General features: G+C 44.9%; 1 protein-coding gene across 1 annotated transcript; it reads left to right on the forward strand.

Moving 5' to 3' along the window:
- Positions 1-10966: 10966 nt before the first annotated feature.
- Positions 10967-23355, forward strand: CRYAB (crystallin alpha B). The gene is made up of 3 exons (XM_083161995.1): positions 10967-11462; positions 21330-21452; positions 23021-23355. Exons 1-3 carry the CDS (start codon positions 11217-11219, stop codon positions 23222-23224), a joined length of 573 nt encoding a protein of 190 aa, XP_083018121.1. The 5' UTR covers positions 10967-11216; the 3' UTR covers positions 23225-23355.
- The last annotated feature ends 3497 nt before the right edge of the window (positions 23356-26852 follow it).

The following is a 26852-nucleotide window of genomic DNA, read 5'->3' on the forward strand; positions in this document are numbered from 1 at the left end:
GTATTTTCTTTAAGTACAATATATGATTTATGTTTCACACAAGCATAAACCACAGACAATATAAAACATGGGCCTCATTTAGCGGTATTTGTATAAACACAGGTCTGATTCAGAGTTGATCGCTAATCAGAGTTCGCAAATGGAGCAATTCTGAAATGACTGAGCATGCACTCCGTACACATCGCTCATGCGCAAGGGTGTATAGTGACAGAAAATGAATATTTATCATAAACGCAATGTGGATGGACTTTAAGGACAGGAAGCCGATGTTTGGCATCAGAAACCTGGTGTCTCTGGGAAATAACGCAGCCGTAGCCAGGCGATTATGAGGAGGGTCTGTAACATCAGCAATGTTCATATACACCCTGTCTCAGTCGCAGATTAGTGGAAGCCTCAGACCTACTCATATTTTCACATACATCAAAAACAGTTTTGATGGTTTGGGAATTGTGTATGGCTTTGTGACATTCTCACATTAGCGGTCAGGTCTGAATCACGCCCAGGGAAATGAGTTCCGCCAAGCCTCGAGGACCACTTTAAGCCCTGCTGGTGGGAGTTGCTGAGGACTGAGATTGTGAAACACTGCCATAAACATCTATAATGTTATTCCATACACAAAAATACACAAAATTTAAGACATGTTCTGGAACCACAAAACTACTGAATTTGTACCAGCCAAACTCCTAAAAGCAATGAAATTATGATCATTAAGGCTGACACCTTAATGGACGTGTTCCTTGCGCAATACAGATATGGTACGTCATCGCACCCTGTGGGTAAGTGCAGATTCAGCACTCTCACAGAGTAAGATTGCTGTCACTCACACAATGGTGGAGCCGCTTAATCACAGAAGTGTGTGCTCGTTGGAATACGGCACACGACTGGTCCTGGTTAAAAAAATATGGGGGACAAAGAGAATAAGGGTCCGCCCTATTTTTATAGGGGGGACCTCCTTCCGAATACCGCTATTGGCCACCTAGCGGCCAATCAGGAGTCACAAGGCGGCCAATAGTGGTATTCAGGAGGATGAGCCGCAGGATGTAAACACACATTTGTTTTGCCAAGACGATGGATGGACCCAAGAGGGCATGATCTACACCAGAGGATACTGGTAACTATGAATTCCTTCCACAGGTACCCATATTGGATTTCTTCAGGACCATCGGATGGATGGAGACCTACTTGCGTGTCAAGATAGGTAAGTATCTGTATGTATGGGCTCCAAATGTAATAAAGTTTTATTTTTCTGGTGTCAGTGTGTATTTATTTAACTACTGGTTAATGGGCCAGGATTGGTTTTAAATCCCGGTGGTCGGAATCCCGGCGGTGAAAATCCCGACGCCGGAATCCCGACCGCCGAAATCCCGACAAGGGGGGACATGGATTGCCCCCCCCCCCCCCCCGAGCGGGCTCGCCTGCGCTCGCTGTGCTTGCTATGCTCGGCACACTAATTTATTCTCCCTCTATGGGTGTCGTGGACACCCACAGAGGGACAAAATGCCGGGATTTCGGCAGTCGGTATTTCGACCGCCAGGATTCCAACTGCCGGGATTTCAACTGCATCCGAATGGGCCGCAGGCTGACCGGTCAGGGGGTTAATGCTTTGGCCAAAGGGACTTGTATAAAAAGTCTGGCTGGTTGGGCCACAGTACAACATGTGACCATACCTACAGCACATGCTGTAGGTATGTTCTGCTGCTGCTGCTGGGGGGGGGGGGGCACAAAAACACTCCTCCCTCGACTTTAAAGTGTTTTTTTTAACCCCCCTAAACATTTGGGGAGAATGGCCTAATTGCGAGAGGTGGCCATGCCTCCCAAAAGTTAGGCCATGCCCCCAAAATTTTACCGGGGCCCGTCATACCTCTCGGCTGCCCTGCAAACATATATAAACCATCAATGTGGCTTTCCATTTCAGCACTTCATGCATCAGACAAGGATAACTTTGTAGCCGCCTTTTTATGCTGAGAATAGTTCCAGGACAATGGGAATTGAAAGAGGATACAGTATATTTCATGAAATTGTGAAGAGATATGGATGTCCAGAGAGACATCTAATGGAAACAAATATAGATACAAAAATCCAACCATTCTTCTCCAGACACCAGGGACCCAGGATGAAAGGTATAGACGTTCTTGGTTAGACATGGAATTTCCGGCTAGGCTAGCTAGCTAGGCTATGTATTTCCACCATTTCCAGTGATACAGTACATCGGATACTGAAGAGTCAGCAGAAGTATTAGCAATCCTTCCTTCAGTGGTGTAGCTACGTGAAGTATAAACGATCCTACCTTACTGGCCGAGGAGAGTATGGTTCACAATGGCATTAAAATGTCAGTAGATCACCCATGGATTCTACCAATCAAGACTAAGGGGGTTATTTGGAACGGCACAATCACTCTCTAATCGACAAAACCATATGCACTGCAGGTGGGGATGATTTAACATGTGCAGAGAGTTAGATTTGGGTGGTGGGTGTACTTCAAACTGATGTCTATATTGCAGTGTTAAAATAAAGCAGCCAGTATTTACCCTGCACAGAAACAATAAAACACCCAAATTGAACTCTCTTTGCACATGTTACATCAGCCCCACCTGCAGTGCACATGGTTTTGTCCATTAGAGAGTGATTGTGCCTTTCCGAGTGAATCAGAATAACCCCCTGAATATTCTGATCTAGAGTCCAGTGTCACCTCAGGATCCAGTGTTCTTCACTTTAGTGGTTTGGAAATTGAGGGGAAGATACAAAAAAGGGTTCTCCGGACAGGTAGGTCCGGGTTTGTTCAGGTCTTTCTGCAAGCAAGGAAGAATTCCTCCCAAATCTAGAACAACATTTGAATGATATTTATCACATTTGTGGTAAATGAAACGAAAGCAATGAAAGCAAACATGTCATACATATTACAGTTTCTACATAAAGGATTTATTAATGGTCTAGCATTCTCTGCAATAAGTGTGCTTCTAGATAGAAGATTGGCAGAAGAAGAATTGGTGAAAAGATTTTGTCAAGCAATTAAAGGCCCCCATACATTAGGCCGACTTGTCCTTAAGACAAGTCGGACCCAATTCTCCTGTGAGCCACCCGGGAGCTCCCCGGGGGGGCTCACACACAATTTGGCACTTGATGAGCCAAATTTGACATGTGATAAATCGCTTGCGATTTATCACATGTCGGGGCGCACGGGGCGGGCGGTGAGGGGCAGGGGGCGGCGGTGCTCTCATCAGGGGGAGCAGTGGGGCGGGCAGCGGGTCACTGAGTGCCGGGGAGTGCTGACCTGGCCGGGCGGTGATGTTCATATATATCAGCAGCGCTGCGGGAGTCGGGAGGGGACGTGGTGCCGGGTGCGGCGAGTGCTGCTGGCTGACCTGGCCGGGCATGTGATAACAAATAGCAGCGGCGGGGATGGGACGCGCAGTGGCAGCTATTCGATTTTTAAAATACCTGTCAAATGACCGGCCGTTCTCTGATTGGCTGAGAGCTCTCTCAGCCAATCAGCTCTCTCAGCCAATCAGAGAACGGCCGGTCATTTGACAGGTATTTTAAAAATCTAATTGCCGCCACTGGGCGTCCCGTCCCCGCCGCTGCTATTTCTTATCACATGCCCGGCCAGGTCAGCCAGCAGCACTCGCCGCACCAGGCACCACGTCCCCTCCCGACTCCCGCAGCGCTGCTGATATATATGAACATCACCGCCCGGCCCGGTCAGCACTCCCCGGCGCTCAGGGACCCGCTGCCCGCCCCACTGCTCCCCTGGTGTCTGCATGCATATGCCTGTCAGGTGCAATTTAAAGGAGGGTGCATCGAGGCATTTTATTCCCTAACTCTAAAAGACTTCAGTCAGTATTGTGAAGAGATTAACTTAAAAGATTCTAAATGTAGTAATAAAAGCAATCTACACCCCAATGAATATAAGGCACTGAGGGCACTGAAAAATGACCGATCTATTACCATCAAAGCCGCCGATAAAGGCGGCGGCATTGTAATACAAAATATAGAGGACTACTGTACAGAAGCCTATCGTCAGTTAAACAACACCAAATTTTATCAACCCCTAAAAAAGGACCCAACACCTGAATACTGTAAAGAAATTAAGTTGTTTTTTGACAAAGCTGTTAAAGATGAAGCTATTTCCAGGAAAGAGTTTAATTATATCTTTATTCCTCACCCTAAAATAGCTACATACTATCACCTCCCAAAGATACACAAATCCATCACCTCACCTCCTGGGCGTCCTATTATTTCGGGAATAGGGTCACTTACCACTAACCTTTCATCATTTGTCGATTCACACTTACAGGATTTAGTTATTGCACTCCCTTCTCACCTTAAGGACACAACTCAATTTTTAAATTTATTGATGGATATAGAATGGAGTCCAGATTACATTCTAATGACCTGTGATGTGGAGTCACTATACTCTAACATACCCCATGATCAAGGAATAACAGCTGTACAGTTTTATCTGGATACAGCAATTAACATACAAGAAAAAAGGAAACAATTTATTTTGGACTCCATTCGCTTCATCCTTACACATAACTATTTCACTTTTAATGGTGGTTATTATTTACAGTCACTTGGTACCGCCATGGGCACCAGGTTCGCCCCTAGTTTTGCCAATCTTTACATGGGCCGTTTCGAAGAAGAATACATCTGGAACGGCCCATATGGGGCGAACCTGGTGCGCTATGGTCGGTACATTGACGATTTATTTTTTGTTTGGCGTGGTGGCACTATATTAGCGGATCAGTTTTTAGAATCACTCAATCAAAACACTTATGGTTTAAAATTCACCTCCACCTATGACTCACACATGATCAATTTCCTGGATATAGCAATAGAAATTCAGAATAATAAGATTATCACCACAACTTTCAAGAAAGAGGTAGATAGTGGCAACTATCTGAATTACCAGAGTTGCCACTACAAACCATGGTTGAATAATATCCCATCTAATCAATACTGTAGAATACGTAGGAATTGCACTGATTTAGCAACTTTCAAGAAACAAACTGATGAACTAGCAGAAAGATTCAGAGATTTGGGATATCCCAAATGGACTATAGAAAAGGCAGAGGCGAAAGCAACAAATATAGATAGAACAACCCTTTTGAATACCAAAACAAAAGAAAAAATAGAAACCTCAAAACCACCCTTATTCATATCGAAATTCAATAGTCATTCCCAACAAATAAGACAAATAATTCAGAATAATCATAGAATACTCATGTGTGATAATATCTTAGCACCACATCTTGAGGAACAACCTAGAGTCATCTTTAAAAGAAACAGAACACTGAAAGATATTCTGTCACCTAGTCATTTTGAAGACCCTGAAAAGAACCACTTATTAAGTAATACGACCTATAAGGGATGCTACCAATGCGGTAGAAATAAATGCATGACCTGCACACATATTGATATTAGTAAAAACTTTCGATCAACTGCATCTGGCAAAACTTATGAAATTAAGAACCACATTAATTGCGCTTCCACCTACGTGATCTATCTGATCACCTGTATATGTGGAGCCCAATATGTGGGACGTACCATCCGCACCCTTAACACCAGGTTCTTAGAACATAGGAGGAATGTCCTCAAGGGGGTTCTCAACCATTCTTTATCACGACATGTCAAGTTAGAACATGCTAAAAATCCAAGAGTCTTGAAAATTCAAGGGATTGAACAAATAGAACCGACTTTTAGAGGAGGAGATCGTTTTACCAGACTTTGCACAAGAGAAGCATTCTGGATTTTCTCACTAGGCACTTTATTCCCTGCAGGTCTTAACGACAATATAGAATTAAATGGAATATAAACAACTTAAGCCACAGAATTTAGTTTTTGTTCTCTTGATTATGCAATTGAAAATCACTAATGTATACTGTTGGACTCTAAACATATCTTGTATTTCTGTTAAAACTAAATGGTACCTTAAATGCTTGTAGTATAACTTAGAAACACAGATAAGAACTATACACAGGTATATCTATCAAAACAATATGCTAAAACACATGTCTATTATCACTAGCTGTATGTCGTTTATTTGTTTAGTTTGTCCCTATTTTAAAGTTTTTTTACATAAAAATTTCCATATTTTCTACCCATATAAATATTGATACAACTGAAGTTTTTACTCTCTATATATAATTTTATTTATACACAGAGTTTATGATTATACTGCAAAACTACATACAAAATAATTTTGTGGGCAATTATATCTATTCATTACATAGTCTGATCACAAGTGATTATCTAATTATTTATTTATTCTGCATTATTGAGCCGATTTATGTTGCCCAATGCTAGATATCTGATTGCTAAATATCTTTATTAGTTAATGTCTCTCTAATTGGACTTTGTCCCCTATATAAAAAGGACAAGTATGTTTTTAGTTGCCTCTTAGCTATGAGCCTAACCATGCTGACTACTAGCTTATCGTTAGTTATGTTAGCAAGAACTGTCTCTTCTATTGTATTCTTGATTTATAAATAAAATAACTGATACAAAGTAACAAATACATCTTTCTTGAGAAAGAAAATAAATATTATTGGTATACGATTCTGCACTTGAACCGTGGACCGAGATGTATATGTTTTTTCAAGTTGAGCTCTCTGTTGCTGAGCCACCGGAGAGCCACATCCAAATTGACTTACTTCAGAAGTGATACACTACTACAATATAATTAAACAAACCACGCTCAGCGATGCCGTTCTCTAGAAATGATATGTACCGAATAATATATATAAAAATTGAACTAATTAGCTTGAAATCTTGATATAGAATAATGATATATTTAAGTTAAAATGTGAAAGTGTGAATAGAACTGCTATTGAAAAAGTAATAGACCAATTCCACCTGTATACGTAATCAAATGTTAATTGAGCTACAGGTGCAATACATGAACACCACATTTTCATTGGATAAGGTTGCTTTTTAAACCCACGGAAGACACTAGCTCACAGACCTTCTGAAGAAACCGTCCGATTCATTTGACGGAGAAACGCGTCAAGGAGCTGAGCACTCATCATTTTGGGCTATCCAGATTCCCTTTTCTCACCTACCACACCCGCAGGATCAAACCATATTGCCACTTAATCCCTGACAAACGGAGGACTTGAGCGGCGGGCTGTGACACTCAGCACCCGTCAGATATACGGCGCTGAGGGCTTCCAAGCTGCAGGCGGTAACCATCTCCTCCTGACATAGCGACTCCAACATCTATCGCAGTGTCCGAGGACCGCAGATTGCACATCCCCCCTTGGAGCCTATTCAACCCGGCAGCCGAATCTTCTGACCTGAAGTTAACATCTGTGACACCGAGGGCTTCCAAGCTGCAGGCGGCCAGTATCCCCTCCCGACACAGCAACCACAACATCGATTGCAGTGTCCGAGGACCGCAAGCTGCAGACCCCCTCTTTCCCCCCCCCCCCCCACCCCCCCCCACTTGGAGCCCATCCAACCCAGCCGCTGAACCTCTGACCCGGTAAGCTCCGGATTCGGTGTGGAACTACAAGGACATTCATTTGTTACTGCCGCGAGTGGTGAGATAACTTTATCTGGAACATATTGTTTATTCCCTAATTAATGGAACTTTATTAGAGAATTAGTTAGTCCGAGGACTCTGTTCACTGGGACTTTATACATTACAAGGGAATTTCTGCCCATTTTTTATACTGTATATTTTTCAAGTGTCTAAAGATATTATTGTTTTTAATAAATGTGTAAATTTTACTGGTTCATATGCGCTCTCATTAATTTGTATATCATATGCATACAGGGAGGTCGGACGTGATCGTATGTACTGACCGTCCGACCTCCCTGATCCGGTCCGATGCGCACGGGACCGCACATCGGATCGGATCAGATATCACACACCTGCGATTTTGGGCCGATTTCACCCAAAGTGCCGAAATCGGATGAAATCGTCCCAAAATCGGATAGTGTATGGGGGCCTTAAGAGAATACAACCACAGATCAGATCTGCTTTAGCCCCATTGCATTTGAATCTAATTCAAAAAGCTCTAACAAGTAATCCATTTGAACTACAGTATTGGGGCAACAGACAGAAATATCCTCAAAGAGGGGATGGGCGGCACTAAAGCGTGAGCTGAATAAAGAAATAAAGACAGTGATTGGATTATCTTTACAATTCAATATTTAATATAACAAGACTAAAGTACATTTAATTGTATACATTCAAATAATATGTGAGGGTATTGCACATGGGCAGAAGAACTTGAAGACATCACTTGAAGTTCCTGTGTGGACCTCAAGGAAAAAGTTATTACCAATGATGGACGGGTGGTCATAGGTGCCGATTTATGTTTTTGCTGGTGGGTGCTGAAGCCAAAAATATAGAGGAGTGGCTTCATGGGGATGGGGTGTGGCCAAAAATAATACCAATTTATATTACGGAGCACAGTTGTCTCCAATATTCAAATTACGGTTCCACATACATATATGCCCCCACAGTGCAGGTACATAAATGCCCCCACAGTGCAGGTACATAAATGCCCCCACAGTGCAGGTACATAAATGTCCGCACAGTGCAGGTACATAAATGCCCCCACAGTGCAGGTACATAAATGCCCCCACAGTGCAGGTACTCCAGGGACAGAATACACTCTTCCCGGCATACTGTTTCCCGGGTGGCGGGTCCGGTAATGTGGGGGCTGCAGCCGCAAATTAGCAAGTTAATATGGCGGCCCAGCAGCTGGACTCGGGCCCGGGGGTGCTCATCAATTTCTGTGCGTGCTCGGGCCCTTGAGCACCCACAGAATCGGCACCTATGCGGGTGGTAATGACCAGCTTGCTGATGTCTCCCAAAACCATGGTGCAATCTTTCTGGCAAAGGTAATAATAAAGGCCAATGTCCACTGGGATGGTGGCCAGGTATAGTGGTCCAGGTATTATTTTCCAGGTCTTCAGGAATAAATGGAGTCCGGGGTTGGCCAAGACTGTATAGATGATGTCCTTGAAGGGTAAGTGTGCAATTAAGGTGGGATCCTGAAGTGTTTCGCTGTGTTCCCCCCTGCAGCTTTATCTTTGATTGATATTCCCTGGCCTCTGCGAGGGGCATCTTGTGTCTGATGGTGGGAGAGAGAGCTGATGCTGTGTCCTAGGATCGCTAATGCCCAGGAGGCAATTGCTTGTAATCGACGCCTCCTGCTACATCATACAGAGCTGTCGCTGCTGCTTCAAAGCATGCCCAGACGCTGCCCAGCATTAGACTGTGCATTCCCAGTGTAATCCCGAACTCCCTGATCCAATCCCAGGATTGAAATCCCGGCAATTTTGGGGCCAAATCCCAGGATCCCGCCGATCCGGATCCCTGGCTTGGCCACCCTACTTATAATGGCTACCAAACCAATCAGACTGATAGGGATGGTCCTCTTGCAAAGATGCGTACAACTGTGGGTATGGTGAATATATGTATATGATTCATAGTTGTATGGTATTGCACTAATGCTGCAGAATACCCCTGTAGGGAAAAGACAGAATGGTTTTAACAGAGGGGAGGGTCCGTGTGCAGGCTCCAGGTGGACCCCCTCCTCTCTAAAGTTCAGTAGAATCTCGCATTGTGCCATGTTCTCAAGACAAATCACTACCATGCATGCACAGTGGCCATTTTGCTGGTGATTTTTGGCACTGATGTGGCATTCCTGGATCTAGAGGCCTAATTGCACCACACACACTGCACCCATTATAGATATGTCATTGGTCTCTTGCCAACATCTGCAATGCCAGTGCTGAGTCTGAAGACACAGCATGAGATCATCACGTGATAATCGGAAGACGCAGACCATCATACCTCCCAACTTTCATTGGTGGTCCAATCTTTGCGCTTGTGTGCAAAATTTTGGGGCGTAGCCTCATCGTGAGGGGTGTGGCTTTCAAATTGCATCACTTGTGCGTGGCCACGCCCCCATTTTGCCGCTGCTGCCCCTTTGCCTGCGGGGAATAGATGCTGTGCACACAGCGTCTATTCCACGCAGACCAGCAGATGGCAGCAGGGACTCCCATCTGACACACCCCACATGGGACATTCCCGCGGTAAAAGGACAGTTGGGAGGTATGGACCAATGCTTGGCCACGCCTACAAAGGGCAACACGCCGCACATTTTTAAAAATGCGCCACCTTTGTTCAGACATAAAATGGCAGCTGGATGCCAATCATCCCGCAGCGTGGGGACACTGTACAAGCTCACAGGACCCACTCTACATATGCGTAGAAAGGACATTGCGTGTGTGCAGACCACCCACCATCAAGTCTGAATCAGGCCTAGGGATGGCCATCGACCATCGATGATTGGAAATCATCGATGGTTTATGGCCGACGTCGAATAGTTTTGCCATCGATGGGGGCGGGGGGAACCAGATGGTTTTCCACCATCGATGTAAAGCTTAAACAAATAGTTTTGTTTTTGCCTTTTCCCTAATGTCCCAGGACACGGAGCATAGCTCCGCCCCCGACACCCGTAAAGCCCCGCACCCACATTTTGATTGGCCCACAGGCCACTCAATCACAGAAAATGGATGACCATCGATATACAAAAACATTGATGATCATTCATTGAATAATTATACACTATCGATGGCCAGTTGCACTTTTTCCATCGATGGCAACCATTGATGGCCAAGGCAACGATGGCCATCCCTAACCAGGCCCTTAGTTCTATGCACGCAGTGTGGGAGAAGCCATGGCCTACAGAGATTCCAAATAGGGGTCACCAACCTATTTCTCTTTCAGACGAAAAATAAAAAATACTCCATCCCACTGTACATAACCTAAGCCCACAGAAGGAAAAGTGCCCAGTGTTCGGATATTCAGAACCTGCGGAGGAATAAGCTGCTCTTTGTGTGTGAGAAGCTGGGATCACACTATCAGCTGTCACATCTGAGAATATACTCATCTCTTGTCATGTTACAGAACAGTAGCTGAAATGATCCACCAGTCTGCTAATCCAGTGTCCGCAGCACTGGGAAACAGAACAGAGACACAATCAGCACCTCTTCTTGCTGATCCACTGGACTGCACTGTGAATAGAGGATGTGTCATTGCTCATATCCTCCATCCATTTACTCAATGGGAGCAGGCAAGCGTGGTGGGATAATTAAACATCTGACAGCTCTTTTCCAGAAAGTTCAATGTAGGGGTACCAGGGAGGAGCCCAAGATCAACCACTCTGTATATAAAGCCACCTGGTTCATCGGGTATGTCATACGCTGAACAGTTCTCCCTGACAGCCAGCACAACAAGACTGAGGAAGATGGATGTGTCTATCCAGCATCCCTGGTTCCGCCGTCAATTTTACTCATTCTTTGGACCAAACAGGCTCTTTGAACAGAGTTTTGGGGAACACCTGCACGACGCTGATCTGTTTCCAACTGTGATGTCCCCTTTCTACTTCAAATACCCCTTCCTCAGACTCCCATCCTGGATTGAGAGTGGCTTATCAGAGGTAACTGGCCAGTTCATTGTCTACTTTTATGTTAGATTGTCCGCTTTGTACATGTGACTTATTGTAACGTCAGAATAACGGTGGCGTGGAGTGATCGTACATTGCACTCTGGCAATGACAGTGCAAAGAATTGGAGTGAACAGCAGATTTTCTCTGCGTAGTTTTGGAATGAACCGATTTACGAACAGATTTTCTTCCCAGAGAGTATAGAGGGCTGAGAATGTCCGGCTTGCTTTTTCTGTTTTCTTCCTAGAAGCCTTTTATCATCTAACGCTTCCTATGTACTAAGCATTTGAGAGTGATAAAGTGGATGGAGATAATGTACCAGCCAATCAGCTCCTAACTGCCATGATACAGGGTGTGTTTGAAAAATCACAGGTTGGTCTCGCAGCAGTGTTCGGACACCCGTCGGGACCTTCCGGGCAGGGATGCATGCGATCCGTTGTGATGGATTGCATGCGTCCCTGCTTCCCGCCCGCCTCGACACCTGGAGGGAGGTCCCAGAACGGGTGGTCGGACGGCCAGCCGGTCTGACCACCTGGTCGGGTCCAATGTACACGGGACGGCGCATCGGACCGACGGCATGTCAGGGAGAGGCGATTTGGTCCGATTTAACGGGCTGATTGGTCGCAATCGGCCGAAATCGGACCTAATCGCCTCAGTGTATGGGGGCCTTTAGTACATAGATCCCTTAATTATAAGCATCTCTCAACCAGCCATAAGCAGAAATAACCCAGTAATTTCAGCAGTGATGCGCATCTACCCGGGTTTTCTGCTAGTGGAAATGCTTCCATGTCAAATAACCTGGTTTAGATTCCCCAGCAATAAAACTCAGGTAGTTACCAGGGTTGGACCCGGCTTGCACCTGGGTTCAGGAGTAGTGGAAACTCTCCCAACCCAGGATATTTGAAAAACAGAGCTGATTGGAGCTTCCGGGGCATTGTTATGTGCATTTCGCACATGTCTAGGTGCACCAATGGCTCAGGTATACTGCAAACAGTTTTCACAGAACAATTACATGTCTTGTGTGAAGACACTTTTGAAAAGGTTTCATAGTGAATATTTGGGACTAAAATAAAAGCACAAACTTTTTCAAATCAATATTTGTGCTCTCTTTTTTTAATCAGGAAATGTTTTCTTTAATGGTGGCCCTTTTGGGTAATTGTGGCCCTGTTTTTTTACCTCACCCGTGGCAAAGCCCTTTAAAAAGGCCTTTTCATATGTAATTTATAGAAGAAAACAGGCCTTACCCGGGTTAAGTGTAAACAGGGCTGATCCAGCAATTTACCGGGTAGCACTGTAGTGGAAATGTGTCTTAAATCCAGGTCAAACCCAGTATCGATCCGGGTGCAAATGACCAGGTCTGACCCAGGTTGCCAGTGGAAAAGGGGTATAAGAATCATAGCAAAAAAGGGAATGTAATTATCTGTAGGTTATTTATTTATATACCAGGTTGTAAGTTGATACCTGTATTTTTCACACCTTTTCTATACAGTTTACACTTTTTTATGTGTTTTTTTTTACATCACACCTATTCTGCTTTCTTTGATGTAAATAAATGTAAGGACTCTGATTGTTTTCCCCATAGAATATTTGGTCTTGTTTTCCTTCTGGCGCGGCACAGTGGGACTGCATATTCTGGCAGCAATAAATCAGATGTCACCTTATTAATATATACAGATCCCATTACAGCACATTGCACAACACATATAACATTGCAATCAGTGCCAGATTAAGCCTTCGGGGGGCCCGGGGTACTTTAGCCAGGGGGGCCCCCTTGCACTTGTCATTACTGGCCGCACACTGCATGGGAGAATATTACACTGTCAAAACACAGAGTAAAGGCAGTATAAACTTGGTCAATGGGTAACTGCATATATATATATATATATATATATATATACACACACACACACACACACACACACACACATACACATAAATACATACCATATGAAAAGCCTGTGTTTGTCCCTCTGCACCTTACTCTGTAGGAGACCTCACAGTCCTAGTGCTGCCTTTGATTAAAAACCCTCCCATGACTAAGCTGCTGCTGTTCTCCATGGGCATGTAATGAGCTCCACCAATTAGAGCTCAGCACAATCCTCTCAGCCTCTGCCCTCTGGTTTAAAGTGTCATGGGACTTAGACAACTCCCAGGAATGCACTGCACACTTGTGCAATCAGTGTGCCTTGGCTCCTGATGCTCAGCACCATTAATCATTGTCACATTGGCAGATAGGTGAAGCTGCAGCACTACCCCACTCCCATGCACAAAACCTTTAGCTAAAAAAAAAAAAAAATTTTTTTTTTTAAAAATACATGCCAACCACAGGGGGCCCCTAGCTAGTGGGGGGCCCAGGGGCACTGACCCCTTGTGCCTCCATTATAATCCGGCCCTGATTGCAATCAACACTCCCTAAAATATTGTAGGAACCACTTTCTTTATCACTGATGAAGCAAATAAACATCACACACTGTACCTAACAGTACTGCTCGCAGATAGGTAATTATGCAGCAATCTCCAGTTTTAGGTGTATGTGTTAACATATGAAAATCAGAAGGTCATAAAAACTGGTGGTTGCTCAACGTCATTGTCCTTCCCGGGTACGTGACGAGAAGGGTCAGTAAGCAAGAAAGAAGGGGGTTGGCTCTCAATTTAGTTACAGTATTTCCCTGTGAGATTTATCATGTAGCATAACAATATGTAATTGGTCTACAGCATTATGGTCGACAGTCATTTGGTCGACACCATTAGGTTGACATGGGAAAATGTTGACATGGGTCTATGTTGACATGGGAAAAGGTCGACACGGTTCTAGGTCGAAAGGTCATTAGTTCGACAGGTCATTAGTTCGACATTGTCTAGGTCGACAGTCAAAAGGTCGACATGGAGTTTTTCACTGTTTTTTGAGCGGTATTTCATGCCCTACCATCCACTAGTGCGTGGTGGGAGAATAAAAGAGTGTGCCCGACGCATTGCGAACGCAGCGAGGGGATGTGGTGCACTTTAAACTGTGTCCATGTTGACTGTGTTGACCTTCAGGTCAAAAAACAGTAAAAAACCTCATGTCAACCTTTTGACTGTCGACCTAGACATTGTCGAACTAATGACCTGTCGAACTAACGACCTGTCGAACTAACGACCTGTCGACCTAGAACCGTTTGCCTTTTCCCATGTCGACCTAGACCCGTGTCAACCTTTTCCCATGTCGACCTAATGGTGTCGACCTAATGACTGTCGACCATCATGCTGTAGACCAAATGATCCCAACCCGTAATTGGGTGTGGTATGCCGGTCTGACAGTCGGGACTCCAACAGTCAGTATACAGTATATACAGTATACTCCGTGTTGTTACTCCGACAGGGGGGCGAGCGCATTGAAGCCCCTTGCGGGCTCGCTGTGCTTGCCACAGGTTCTATTCTCTCTCTCTATGGTGGGTTGTGGGCCCCCACAAGTTACAATGGCCCCTGTAAGTCGGGTTCCCAACTGTCGGGCATTTAACAGTTGTACACCGATGTCGGTGTACTGAACATCAGAATCCCGACTGTCGGGAGGTCATTCGGCACCCATGCAATTATATGACCCAGAGCGGGTGCTGTAAGGGTGCCTTGAGGTCTGAGTTTGGGAAACCCTGCATTAGCAATTGAATTATTTGTTATTGCAAGATTTCAAGACACAAGGCTGGTTGGTGCAATCCAAGGAACCCCCATATTCACTGTTGTGTTTTTTGTGTTTCATGTCTCTTATGTAGCACGTTGTTATGCCATAATATGTGACTGTACTGAATCTATATTTCAGATTTCTGTAAAGTAATTTTTGTCAAATATGTTTAATAATATACCATATTCACATACCATGGGCCAAATGTAATTGGGTGTGAGAACGAGAAAGTGGGCGATTTTGGGAGAGTGCTTTATTTGTTTAAAGCGGCAATCAATTACATGGCAAAACCACCCTGCCGCTTAAAAAAAAAAAAAGGAAAACTCTCCCAAAACTCCAGATTACAGTCCCAGTTTTAAAGATATCCATGCTAGCGCACCGGTGACTTAATTAGTACCTCAGACAATTTAATTGAAGCATTTTGAGCCAAGCAAACATATCCTTAGAACCAGGAGTGAATGGCACAATTCTGGAAACGTTGTCATATAGGCTGAACAAATGAACCAATTAAAACACTGATTTGTTGGATAAAGTGAAGTGTAATATATTATTACAGTCAGTGATAGAGAACTGAAAGCAATTATTTATTTAGCAATATGCGTGTTTTTCAATAAAGAACGTTGCATGGCCCTGCAACCTGCAAAGCGGGCACAGTCCCATGGCATACCATAGTTCAAGACTGTATACAGAGACGTTGCAGATATCTCTACTCTGTATACTTTCAAATCAGAATATGGTTTAGGCCAGTGGCATCACTAGCCGCACCTGGATGTTACCCTCAATGGGGTGATAACAAAGTGCCGGCTCTTCTGCAGTGGCAGGAGCCTGGTGCTGTAGTGTGATACTCTCCTGCAGCACTTGGCTCCTGTCACAGATAAGGAGCCGGCACTGCAGACAGCCTCATCCCTGGGGTCCGCCAGCATCTCTGGAAATACTGGACATGCCCCCAGAGTTACAAAAACGGGGTCACGCCTTCTTTCAGTCAGATCAGACCCCCTTTTGGGTGGGTGTGAGTTGATGCAGATTGCGCACCAGATGTCACAAAACACAATTTTTTGTGATTGTCCTCTGTCCCAACCGTGGCCGGCAGTGTCCCGTGGTGGTGGTGGGCGGGGCAGTTGGGAGAATTCTCTGTTACTCTCTGCTTTCTCTAGCAGAGCAGTGGTGAATAGATGCTGTGCGCTGACAGGAGGCAGAGGGACAGTGGGCATGGCTAACAGCTTACAGAGCGCTGGCCATGCAAACACAGCAGTGAAACAGGGTCGCGGCTTTGTAACCATTGACATTCTGTGAAGCCACACCCCTTTCCGGAAATACGTGCACCAGGGCCTCGTTGGAGTCCTGACTGGGGACGTAAGAAGGTTGGGAGGTATGGGTTTGGGAAATATGCGTTACTTCAGCTGGAACTACACATCCCAGCACTTCCTACTACAGGTTTAGCAACAACAAAAGATTGACAGGGAATGCTGAGATGTATAGTTCCACCACAGCTGAAGTGCCACATGTTGCCTACCTCTGGTTAAGGCAGACCTCAGGGTAGAATATGGTAACACAGAAGCAAGGACATGGATCTAGAATACTGTTATATCCTATAGAACACGTTAATAGAATGTAAGCTCTGACGAGCAGGGACCTCTTACCTCATGGGCTTATCCTTTCTTACATCAATAGTCTTGGACTGTACCAAAGCCTGCTGTTTGCTGCCACCTGGATACTTATGTTGCAGTAATCGGCTAATGTTCCTATGATCATTTACCCTGTACTTGTCCTGTATTGTCTGCAAGTCACTGTTTTCCTGTTTGATTGTGTACTCTGTAACTGGGCGCTGCAGAACCTTTGTGGCGCCATATAAATAAAGGATAATAATAATAATAATGTACTGCAAAGTTTCATATTTTAGTGTGAGACCATCAGTAATCACTAGACGTGCTTTATATCCTCTTAAACAGCACTATATTAAACCCAGTGGAATGTACCGTAGAGGAAACCAGTGAAAAGCAAACAGATATCACATAAACTTTGATGGATTTTGTTATATAAGCAGCTACTAAAATACAGTTATTACATAATAAAGAGTTCTTGTTCTGTCTTCATGTAATCCGTACCATGCAAAGAGCAGTTCCATCACATTGCTGCTGTGCAAACAATAAAACAGTGGGGTTTACAGAACGCCTTTGGAAAACAATGCGACATTTATCCAAAAGACAATTGACAGAACGAAAATAGTAAGCTTGTGCAATAAAGTACACAGTATATGAGGCTGGTAGCAGTGGTCGAAGTGGAAATTTTGAAGTGGGGGTATGGAAAAGTAAAGAGTGAATATAGTGCGCACCTTTAGACACCCCCCTGTCCATCAACGTCCCCTGCCAGACTGCCCCGTTGTACAGGGGTATTACAAAAGCACAATATGCGCTGCTGAGTGATCAGAGAGCATCCTGAGGGGGAAAAAAAGTTTTTTTTTTATCTTCAGATTAAAGTGGCGGTATGCCATACCCCCGTATACCGCCCCACTTCGACCACTGGCTGGTAGTGTATACATACAGTAACTACAGACTAGGGACATTCCACCCTTCCAATCCTTTGTTATAATTGCAGAGCAGAAACATTCCTTGTTACTGATGCTGGAACATTGCCCACCATATAGGAGAACATAAGCCAACTACACTTAGGGCATACAGGTGCAGACCAGGGTTGCCTACTTTCAAAGTCTCCTCCCGGAGACTAGACTGGGGGGGGGGGACTGATGTAGTCGTCATGGCAATTTGCATATTTAGCCCCACCCCTCCCCACGAAAAGCCATGAATCGCCGGAAATTAACGCTGCCGCTGGAAGATGTGGTGGGCGCCAGTATCCGGAAGGTTTGCCCACCTTTCTGGGGGGCCGGGAGGGGGACACAGTTTTTGGGAGCCTTCCAGCCATTCCGGGAGGTTAGGCCACCCTGGTGCAGACTGGGGGAAAAAAAGAGACATCTATGCCTGGGACAGCCATATCAATTGGGGTATTGGTCATTGGGTCAACCAGATTTATGTCAACATGCATTGGGTCGACAACTGAAGGTCAACAGGCCTTAGGTAGACACCTGAAACAGGGTTGGAAGGTCGACAATGGCAAGGTTGACAGTCAAAAGGTCGTCATGAGTTTTCACATTTTTTTGTCCTGACTGTCTACATAGTCGACATGGACACCTTCAAAGAGTACCACTGTGCTCGCTATGCTTCGGGCACGGTGTCTCGCTGAGCTTGGCACGCTATTCTATTCTCCCTCCATGCCCTAGTGGATGGTAGGGCATGAAATACCGCCTGTCGGCACATGTCAGCTCAACAAATATTTTGAAAAACTCACGTCGACCTTCTGACTGTCAACTTTGCCATTGTTGACCCAATGCTTGTGTCGACCTTCCAATCCTGTTGACCGTAGCCATGTCAACCTATTTCAGGTGTCGACCTTCAATGAATTTGAATGAACCAAAACATGTTGACCTTAATAGGGTCGATCTAATGACCAAATCCCATTCTTTGTTACAAATAGTGGATTATGATAACAATGGATGCCAGAAGTAGCTAACGACCTTTGATTGGCTGATTGTGTGCAGTCTACTGATGTGTGCTTTTCATTTTGTAGCCGCCCTGCGTCCCCCCCATAGTGATAGAGGCTGGGGCAGTGTATATTCCCTTATAGGCTCATTATTGATACGTGATAAAGATTAACTTGTGGGTTGTGGGCCCAAGGACAAAACTAATCCTTTAAGCAACCCTCCTCCACCCTCATTGCTGGTTTGGGTAGCAGTGGGACCCCTAGTCCTCAGGGGCCGTGGTGCAATGTACCTGCTGCCCTAATGGTAGTTCCCCCTCTGGCTGTATATATTTGGATGATGCAGCTGGACTGAAGTTAGGCCAGTACCTAGAGGAGGCAAAGGTTGGGAAGCAGATCTATCCCTGCACACGCCCTCTTTGGGGTGCACAAAAATGTACTTGAGAATGAGAAAACTCAACTTGTGTGGTTTAAACTGAAGAAATGTGACCTACCTGTAGAAGAGCTGCAGGGAGAGGGGTTGGGATGGAGCGGAGCATTGTGGGTAGAGGGATGGCACAAGCAGCGGTCAGTTTGTAGAGTAGACTAGTGGAAATAAATGGGCGGAGCTTGACAGAGCAGGGTGTGAGCCATAGGCTTTGGCAAGACTGGTGTTACCTGGTCCCACTACTGATATTATTTATTTTAGCCAAAACATACTTACTGTATCTTCCATACTTACAGTCCTGTGCGCATCAGACCTGAGCCGGAGGTTGAACCTGCGGTTCCATGAGAGACTGCCACCCGGGAAGGTCCCAGGGTGGCTCAGGGGGGGAGGATGGCCCATTACCATACACTGCTCTGATATATCGCAGTAGTGTATAAACACCAACAGGTCTCTTTGAAGATTAACAGTGTTCCATTTGTTGGTTGTTGCCAGCAGAATGACACTGTGGGTGAGATATATCAAATCTTGGGGAGAGATAAAGTAGGGAGGTGTCATTAACAAGGAAGAAAAACATTACACTCAAATACCAGGAGTACTTGCAAGCCAGCAGCAGGGCCGGCCCTAACCAATTTGATGCTCTAGGCAAGATTTTGTCTGGTTTCCCATAGCACTGCTTCTTTCAGCACAGCCAACAACACCCAGCACCCCACACACATAGCAATCTTTATCCACAGAGCCGTAACTAGACAATATGTTACCCTGTGCCAACAAGAGCATTGCCACTCCACCATATTTTTAAAAAGTGACAGTATGTGCTGAAGGGGTGTGGTCTTGTTGGGAAGGGCGGTGACCACACAATAGTACCCCCAATTCAAATTAATCCACACATTAGTGCCACCATATTCACATTATATCACACAATAATGCCTCTTTTCCATGTTACATCTCACAATAGTGCCCCTTAAGAAAAATAGTAGTGCCCATTATTTACATTACACCACATGTATTGCTTCTTTTTCACATTACACCTCACTGTAGTATCCTTTATACATGATACGCGTGTAGTGCCCATTAAACATGTTACACATAATGGCACACAGTAGTAGTGCCCCTTATACACAAAATGACACACAGTAGTGGCACGCCTTATACACATAATGCCATACAGTGATGATCCTTACACAGAATGCCTCACATTAGTACAGTCAAAACAGTTCAATTTAAGGTTCATTCTGAATGTTGTGTGAACTGTGCTTTAGAATAGTAATGAATAATAATGATTCTTGATTATGTGTATGCTGCTGTCATCCTTCATCTGTACACTGCTCATGGCGCCATGTGCTTGGAGCATTTTTATACAAAATCGCATCTAGTTCAAAACGCATGTGATGCGCTACAACTAGTGTGGCCAGTCCTGGGATTGGGATCAGTGGGATCCTGGGATTTGCTAAGAAATTACAGGGATTTGAATCCCAGGATTGGAAACGCCAATCCCAGGATTCAAATCCCGTCGATTTAAAAACCTTCGGGATTAGACTGCGCATGCGCATTAAATGCCGTGCAGCATCTGATGCTGCCCGGCTACCCCCGTCCTGGCTGTGCAGCTCTGTGCAGCATGACTTGGTCAGATGTCCCACTGTCCAGCGCTCCGGTCGCACCCCTGCACCACCGCTCTCAACCCTGCAGCCGCACCCCTGCACAGCCGCTCACTACTCCCAGCCGCACTTCTGATTACCAGGCCCTCTTAGATGTACAGCTGCTCCCGGTCGCTCTGTCGCTCCCGGCCGCCCTGCTCCCGGCCGCACCGCCCACATAAGTGAATGTGCGGGGCGGGGGCGTTATATTTTATTAGGGAGGGAATCCCGGTATTGAGCATTTGTCAATCCCGGATACTGGGATTGAATTAATGCCCTGGGACAGCATGCGTTTTGAACAAGATGCGATGTGATCGAGTACAGGAAGTACTGCCTGCACATACTGTTTTGTACTTTGCTATGTGATGTGCATGGGAGCGCCCATCGCATCGCAAGGCAAAACGTATCCGTATATAGGTATCTTCAGGATGATTATACCGTAGATGCACAGATACTGTACATGAATATGCAGCTTTACAATGCTCGTTATCTAAGTCTCAAGTCTAGAATCTAATGGTCATGGAAAGCGGGTAAAGTTGCTTACACATGGGGGTCTCCATTTCTAGGCCTCCTGACATAGAATTCCACCTTTCTTTCACTGTTTTCTACAGATGAGACTAGAAAAGGACAAGTTTTTCGTTAACCTTGATGTCAAACATTTCTCTCCTGAAGAGCTGAAAGTAAAAGTGTTGGGTGATTTCATTGAAATCCATGGAAAACATGAAGAGCGTCAGGTAATAATTCATACTGATATACTGGCTGCCCGATCCGTGGCACGGCATAGGTGGTGTAACGGGGGAACGTGATGTAAAATGGGGCGGAGCAGGGGGAGTGATTGAATCATCTTGACCATCCCTGCTACGAATGCTGATACTTCCGACACTGTTAGGGAGGGAGGGGGGCCACGAAGACACAATTCAGAGCAAATCGCACCATCGGTCCATCCACTGCAGAGGGAAGTGTTGGAACTGTGGGGGGCTGCGGGAGAGGGCAGCTGACTGGGAGACTTGTCCACTGTTCCGGGAGCCTGGAGTGTGCAACCTGATTTTCGGGAGCCTCCCGGCCATCCCGGGAGAGTAGGCAAGTATGTAATACTTACTAAGCTCATGGGTCAGTTTACCACATTTTCAAAAAATTTAAAAGAGGTGATGCGGGCCATAGCAACCAATGAGATTTGGGCTATTATTTTCTAGGATCCAATAGAGAAATGATAGACATAATCTGATTGGTTGCTATGGGTGCCATCACCTATTTTCACTTTTAATAGCTTTAGGGGTGGTATTCAATCCCAGCCGCTATTTTCGCAGGCGGAGATAGTGGCCGTCACCTATTCAATGCTGCTGTTTCCGACGGCATTGAAGGCAGTTTCCAACAAAACAGACCCGACTGTAAAAAAAATTTGTATCTGTTTTGTCAGAAAAGGCCGCGGATTGTCGAATTCTCAACCATTTTTGTCAATCCTCTGCCTTTTTCGACAAACCTTGGACTTTCAGACACTCGACAGTTGGAACATTGAATTCCGACTTTCGAGTTCCTGATGAACGGAACGAAAACAGCCTGGGATTCCGACTGTCGGGACGTTCCAACAATCAGAATGCCACATTGAATACCCCCTTAATAAATTTACCCCAAAATCTGGTATAAGTAATTTCCTTTGTGTAAAAAAGTAGGTGTTATACCACTATACGGTGACTACTATTGACAAATTGTTTTGTAAATGATCAATTTTGTTAAGTCTATTAAAGATCTTAAAGTAGTCTATTCATCTCAATCCAACTGTTACTTGTAACATGAAGGTGTTTTACAAATAAAATTAATGAGCGTGCACCATACCTCCCAACATCTGTCTCTCGCTAATTGGGCCACTCGTGCGGCAGAGCCACGTATGCGCCTGAAATTAGGGCGTGGTCTATGGAAAGGGTGTGGCCTTGCAGGTGTCATGTCCTCAGGCCACGTCCTCGTTTACGCCCCTCTGCATCGCTGAATAGACACTCCTCTATTCCCTACATGCTGGGGGGACTCCCACTCCCCCCCCCTCCCCGCCGCAAGACACTGGCGGCCCAGGCCGGAAGCAGGAACGTCCCCGAAAAGCGGGACAGTTGGGAGGTATGTGTTTCTATGTATTAAGGGACTAATTCCTGATATTATTGTACAGCTGCTGATTCGAAGTCTCAGTCTGGCCCGAAATGCAGAGCAAACATTAAACAAAATATATGAAGGCGCTATTAGATATTTCTATAAAAATACTAATAATGTATAAATCATTGCTATAAAACCGTAAAAGTGTTTTATTAATTTCCAGGATGAGCATGGCTATGTATCCAGAGACTTCCAACGAAGATATAAACTCCCAGTGGATGTTGATCCTCTCTCCGTCACCTCATCCTTGTCCCCAGATGGAGTCCTGACGGTGACCGCACCAAGGAAACTGGCTGACGTTCCAGAGCGCTCCATTCCTATCACCCGTGAAGAGAAGATGGCCATTGGTGCTGCCCCAAAGAAGTAGATTCTCTCTTTTTCAGTCAGAGAAGATACTTTTCACCCTGCCAGAGAGTGTGCGCGCGTACTTCACTGCTACATGTATTTATTTGTGCTGTCCTGTGACCAAATCAAATTACTAATACCAATAAAAGCAAAGAGAAGCATCTGCAAGCATTTTAGTGATAATTCCCCTGCGTTGTGCAACACAAAAGAGATAAAGCGGGTGGTGCACCTCCAGCAGATAACATACAAGCTCTGACTCTCCTAACACAATATACTGGTGAGCGGGTGGTGCACATCCAGCAGATAACGTACAGGCTCTGACTCTCCTGACACATTATACTGGTGAGCGGGTGGTGCACCTCCAGCAGATAACATACAAGCTCTGACTCTCCTAACACAATATACTGGTGAGCGGGTGGTGCACCTCCAGCAGATAACATACAGGCTCTTACTCTCCTGACACATTATACTGGTGAGCGGGTGGTGCACCTCCAGCAGATAACATACAAGCTCTGACTCTCCTGACACATTATACTGGTGAGCCGGTGGTGCACCTCCAGCAGATAACATACAGGCTCTGACTCTCCTAACACATTATACTGGTGAGCGGGTGGTGCACCTCCAGCAGATAACAACAAGCTCTGACTCTCCTGACACATTATACTGGTGAGCCGGTGGTGCACCTCCAGCAGATAACATACAGGCCCTGACTCTCCTAACACAGTATACTGGTGAGCGGGTGGTGCACCTCCAGCAGATAACGTACAGGCTCTGACTCTCCTGACTCATTATACTGATGAGCAGGTGATGCAGCTCCAGCAGGTAACATACAGGCTCTGACTCTCGTAACACAATATACTTGTGAGCGGGTGGTGCACCTCCAGCAGATAACAAACAGGCTCTGACTCTCCTGACAAATTATACTGGTGAGCGGGTGGTTCACCTCCAGCAGATAACGTACAGGCTCTGACTCTCCTGACTCATTATACTGATGAGCAGGTGATGCACCTCCAGCAGGTAACATAAGGCTCTGACTCTCCTAACACATTATACTGGTGAGCGGGTGGTGCACCTCCAGCAGATAACATAGAGGCTCTGACTCTCCTGAAACATTATACTGGTGAGCGGGTGGTGCACCTCTAGCAGATAACAAACAGGCTCTGACTCTCCTGACAGTTTATATTTGTGAGCAGGTGGTGCACCTCCAGCAGATAACATAGAGGCTCTGACTCTCCTGACACATTATACTGGTGAGCTTGTGGTGCACCTCTAGCAGATAACAAACAGGCTCTGACTCTCCTGACACTTTATATTTGTGAGCAGGTGGTGCACCTCCAGCAGATAACATAGAGGCTCTGACTCTCCTGACACATTATACTGGTGAGCGGGTGGTGCACCTCCAGCAGATAACATACAGGCTCTGACTCTCCTGACACATTATACTGGTAAGCGGGTGGTGCACCTCTAGCAGATAACATACAGGCTCTGACTCTCCTGATACTTTATACTTGTGAGCGGATGGTGCACCTCCAGCAGATAATATGCAGGCTCTGACTCTCCTGACATATCTATACTGGTTCCATTCAGCTCACAAGTGGGTCTGTTGACTAATGATTCGGTACTACAAATATTCATCTTCTTGGCTCAGTACCAAGCTAGTTCACATACATTATAATAGGTACTGAAATCTACCTCAAAAAAGTTAAAACACTCATTACTTTGCAAACAGATTATTATCTGTTTGTTTTTATGTTTTTTATGGTTCATAATTTTGGTTTTCCAATGCAATAAATACATCTAAGGTCTAAAAGGGCCAGATAGTAGGTGTGAGGTTAAAACATTTTGGACCAGATGCACCAAGCTTTAAAAAGTGATAAAAAGCTCAGAGTGATAAACAGCCAGCCAATCAGCTTCTACCTGCCATGTTACAGACTGGGTTTGAAAAATGACATTTAGAAGCTGTTTGGTTGGTTGTATATCACTCTCCACTTTATACTCTCTACTTTTTGAAGCTTGGTGCATCTGGCCCTATAATCCCTGAAGCGGATACGGGCAGAGACCCGATGCGCCGCCATCGCCAGACTAGGATGCACGTGCGTGTGAGACGCACGCGCGTCTCAGTCGCTATCGCCAGTGCTCGCCAGAGAAGGGGATCTGGCGGGCGCCCGGCAAGGATGAAGAGGGCTACATCTGTACATTTAACATCAATAAATATTTGACACAGACAGCCAGTCAAAAGCGATATTATAGGGCGATTTGTCTAACCTTGACAGTGATCTTTACTAACCTTCTAAGCAAGTTTGACTATGTAGTCATCGCTTAGAAGGATCGCTCTGGTCTACACCCAGAACGGAGGGATTTAATTAGACCTTGTAAGTAAATGATACCAAACAAGATTTTGGGTTGTCCCCTGGGCGCTCTTGATGTGTTGAAATATATATTGCTCCTCAATCAAGATGGAGAATACCCAAAAAGGAAAGAGAATACAGATAGTGTAACACTGTAACAATCCTTTTAGAATATCGATTCTGCTAGATGGAATTATCCTACTTCGTACCAGAACAATAGGTCTACTAGGAATGTAGACAACTGCGCAAATCGGGGGAGATCACTCCTTTCAGCCAACTGCTTCCACTCCACTGGACACTTGGTGCTCAAATGACAAGGTAAGTAAATGGCTGGGGGGTGGGAAGCATAAAAAAGGTGGTAGCCTTGGGGTTTATCTCTGAGACTATTACATTATAGGCCTTTTTCCATCCCTTTCTAACATGCGTTAACATGTTAACGGCATTAACACAAAGATTATTAACATGGTCGATGTGACCATAAACAACAGATATCCCCAAAAAAATATCCCCAATATGTTTTGCTGGTGAGCTCACATTGGGGCTAATTGAATAGCCCCAGGGGATCGATAAACCCGAGGTCAATTGTTGTAGTTACAGTATTTGACTTCCCCATATGTGTTTTATTCTACAATTCCCAATGTTTTATTCTACAATTCCCAATTTATTGCTGTTGAATGGAACTTAAAGAAGGAAGGCCGCTACCTAAGCTTTTATGATGAAGTAATAATGAATAAATGTATGTTTTTGTTGTGATATTTGCAATAAGTTACAGTTTATAATGCAGTTTAGACAATGCTCTATTCTGTAGATAATTATGTCAGGCTGTATGGCATGCTATTATTTAGATTTTTTTTTTTATTTAGATTTAGATTAAATTTAGATTTGGGAACTCCCTAACTTCTAGGCAACAGGTGCAATGTAAATTCACGGTTCAAACAAGCTTTGATCTTTGGACAAAATATTGACATATGACACACTGGGTGAGATTTAATAGGATGAGAGATTCAGAAAGTGAGAGATCTGGTGAGAAATCTCCAGTTTTTTTAAAGCGGCAATCATTTACACTGCAAAATCAAACTGGTTTTGCAGTGTAAATGATTGCCGCTTTAAAAAAACTGGAGATTTCTCACCAAATCTCTCACTTTCTGAAACTCTCATCCTATTAAATCTCACCCACTGTATTAGCTGTGAACATCCAATGCGTAATACAATCCAAAATATGGGTTACTCTGGAATACTTGTTTTCAGAATGGGATTGTACACATTTGACCTTATTCTGATCCACATGCAATGCTGAGAATT

This window comes from Crinia signifera, chromosome 19 (genome assembly GCF_055691185.1).
Source record: "Crinia signifera chromosome 19, ASM5569118v1, whole genome shotgun sequence".
Lineage (NCBI taxonomy): Eukaryota > Metazoa > Chordata > Amphibia > Anura > Myobatrachidae > Crinia > Crinia signifera.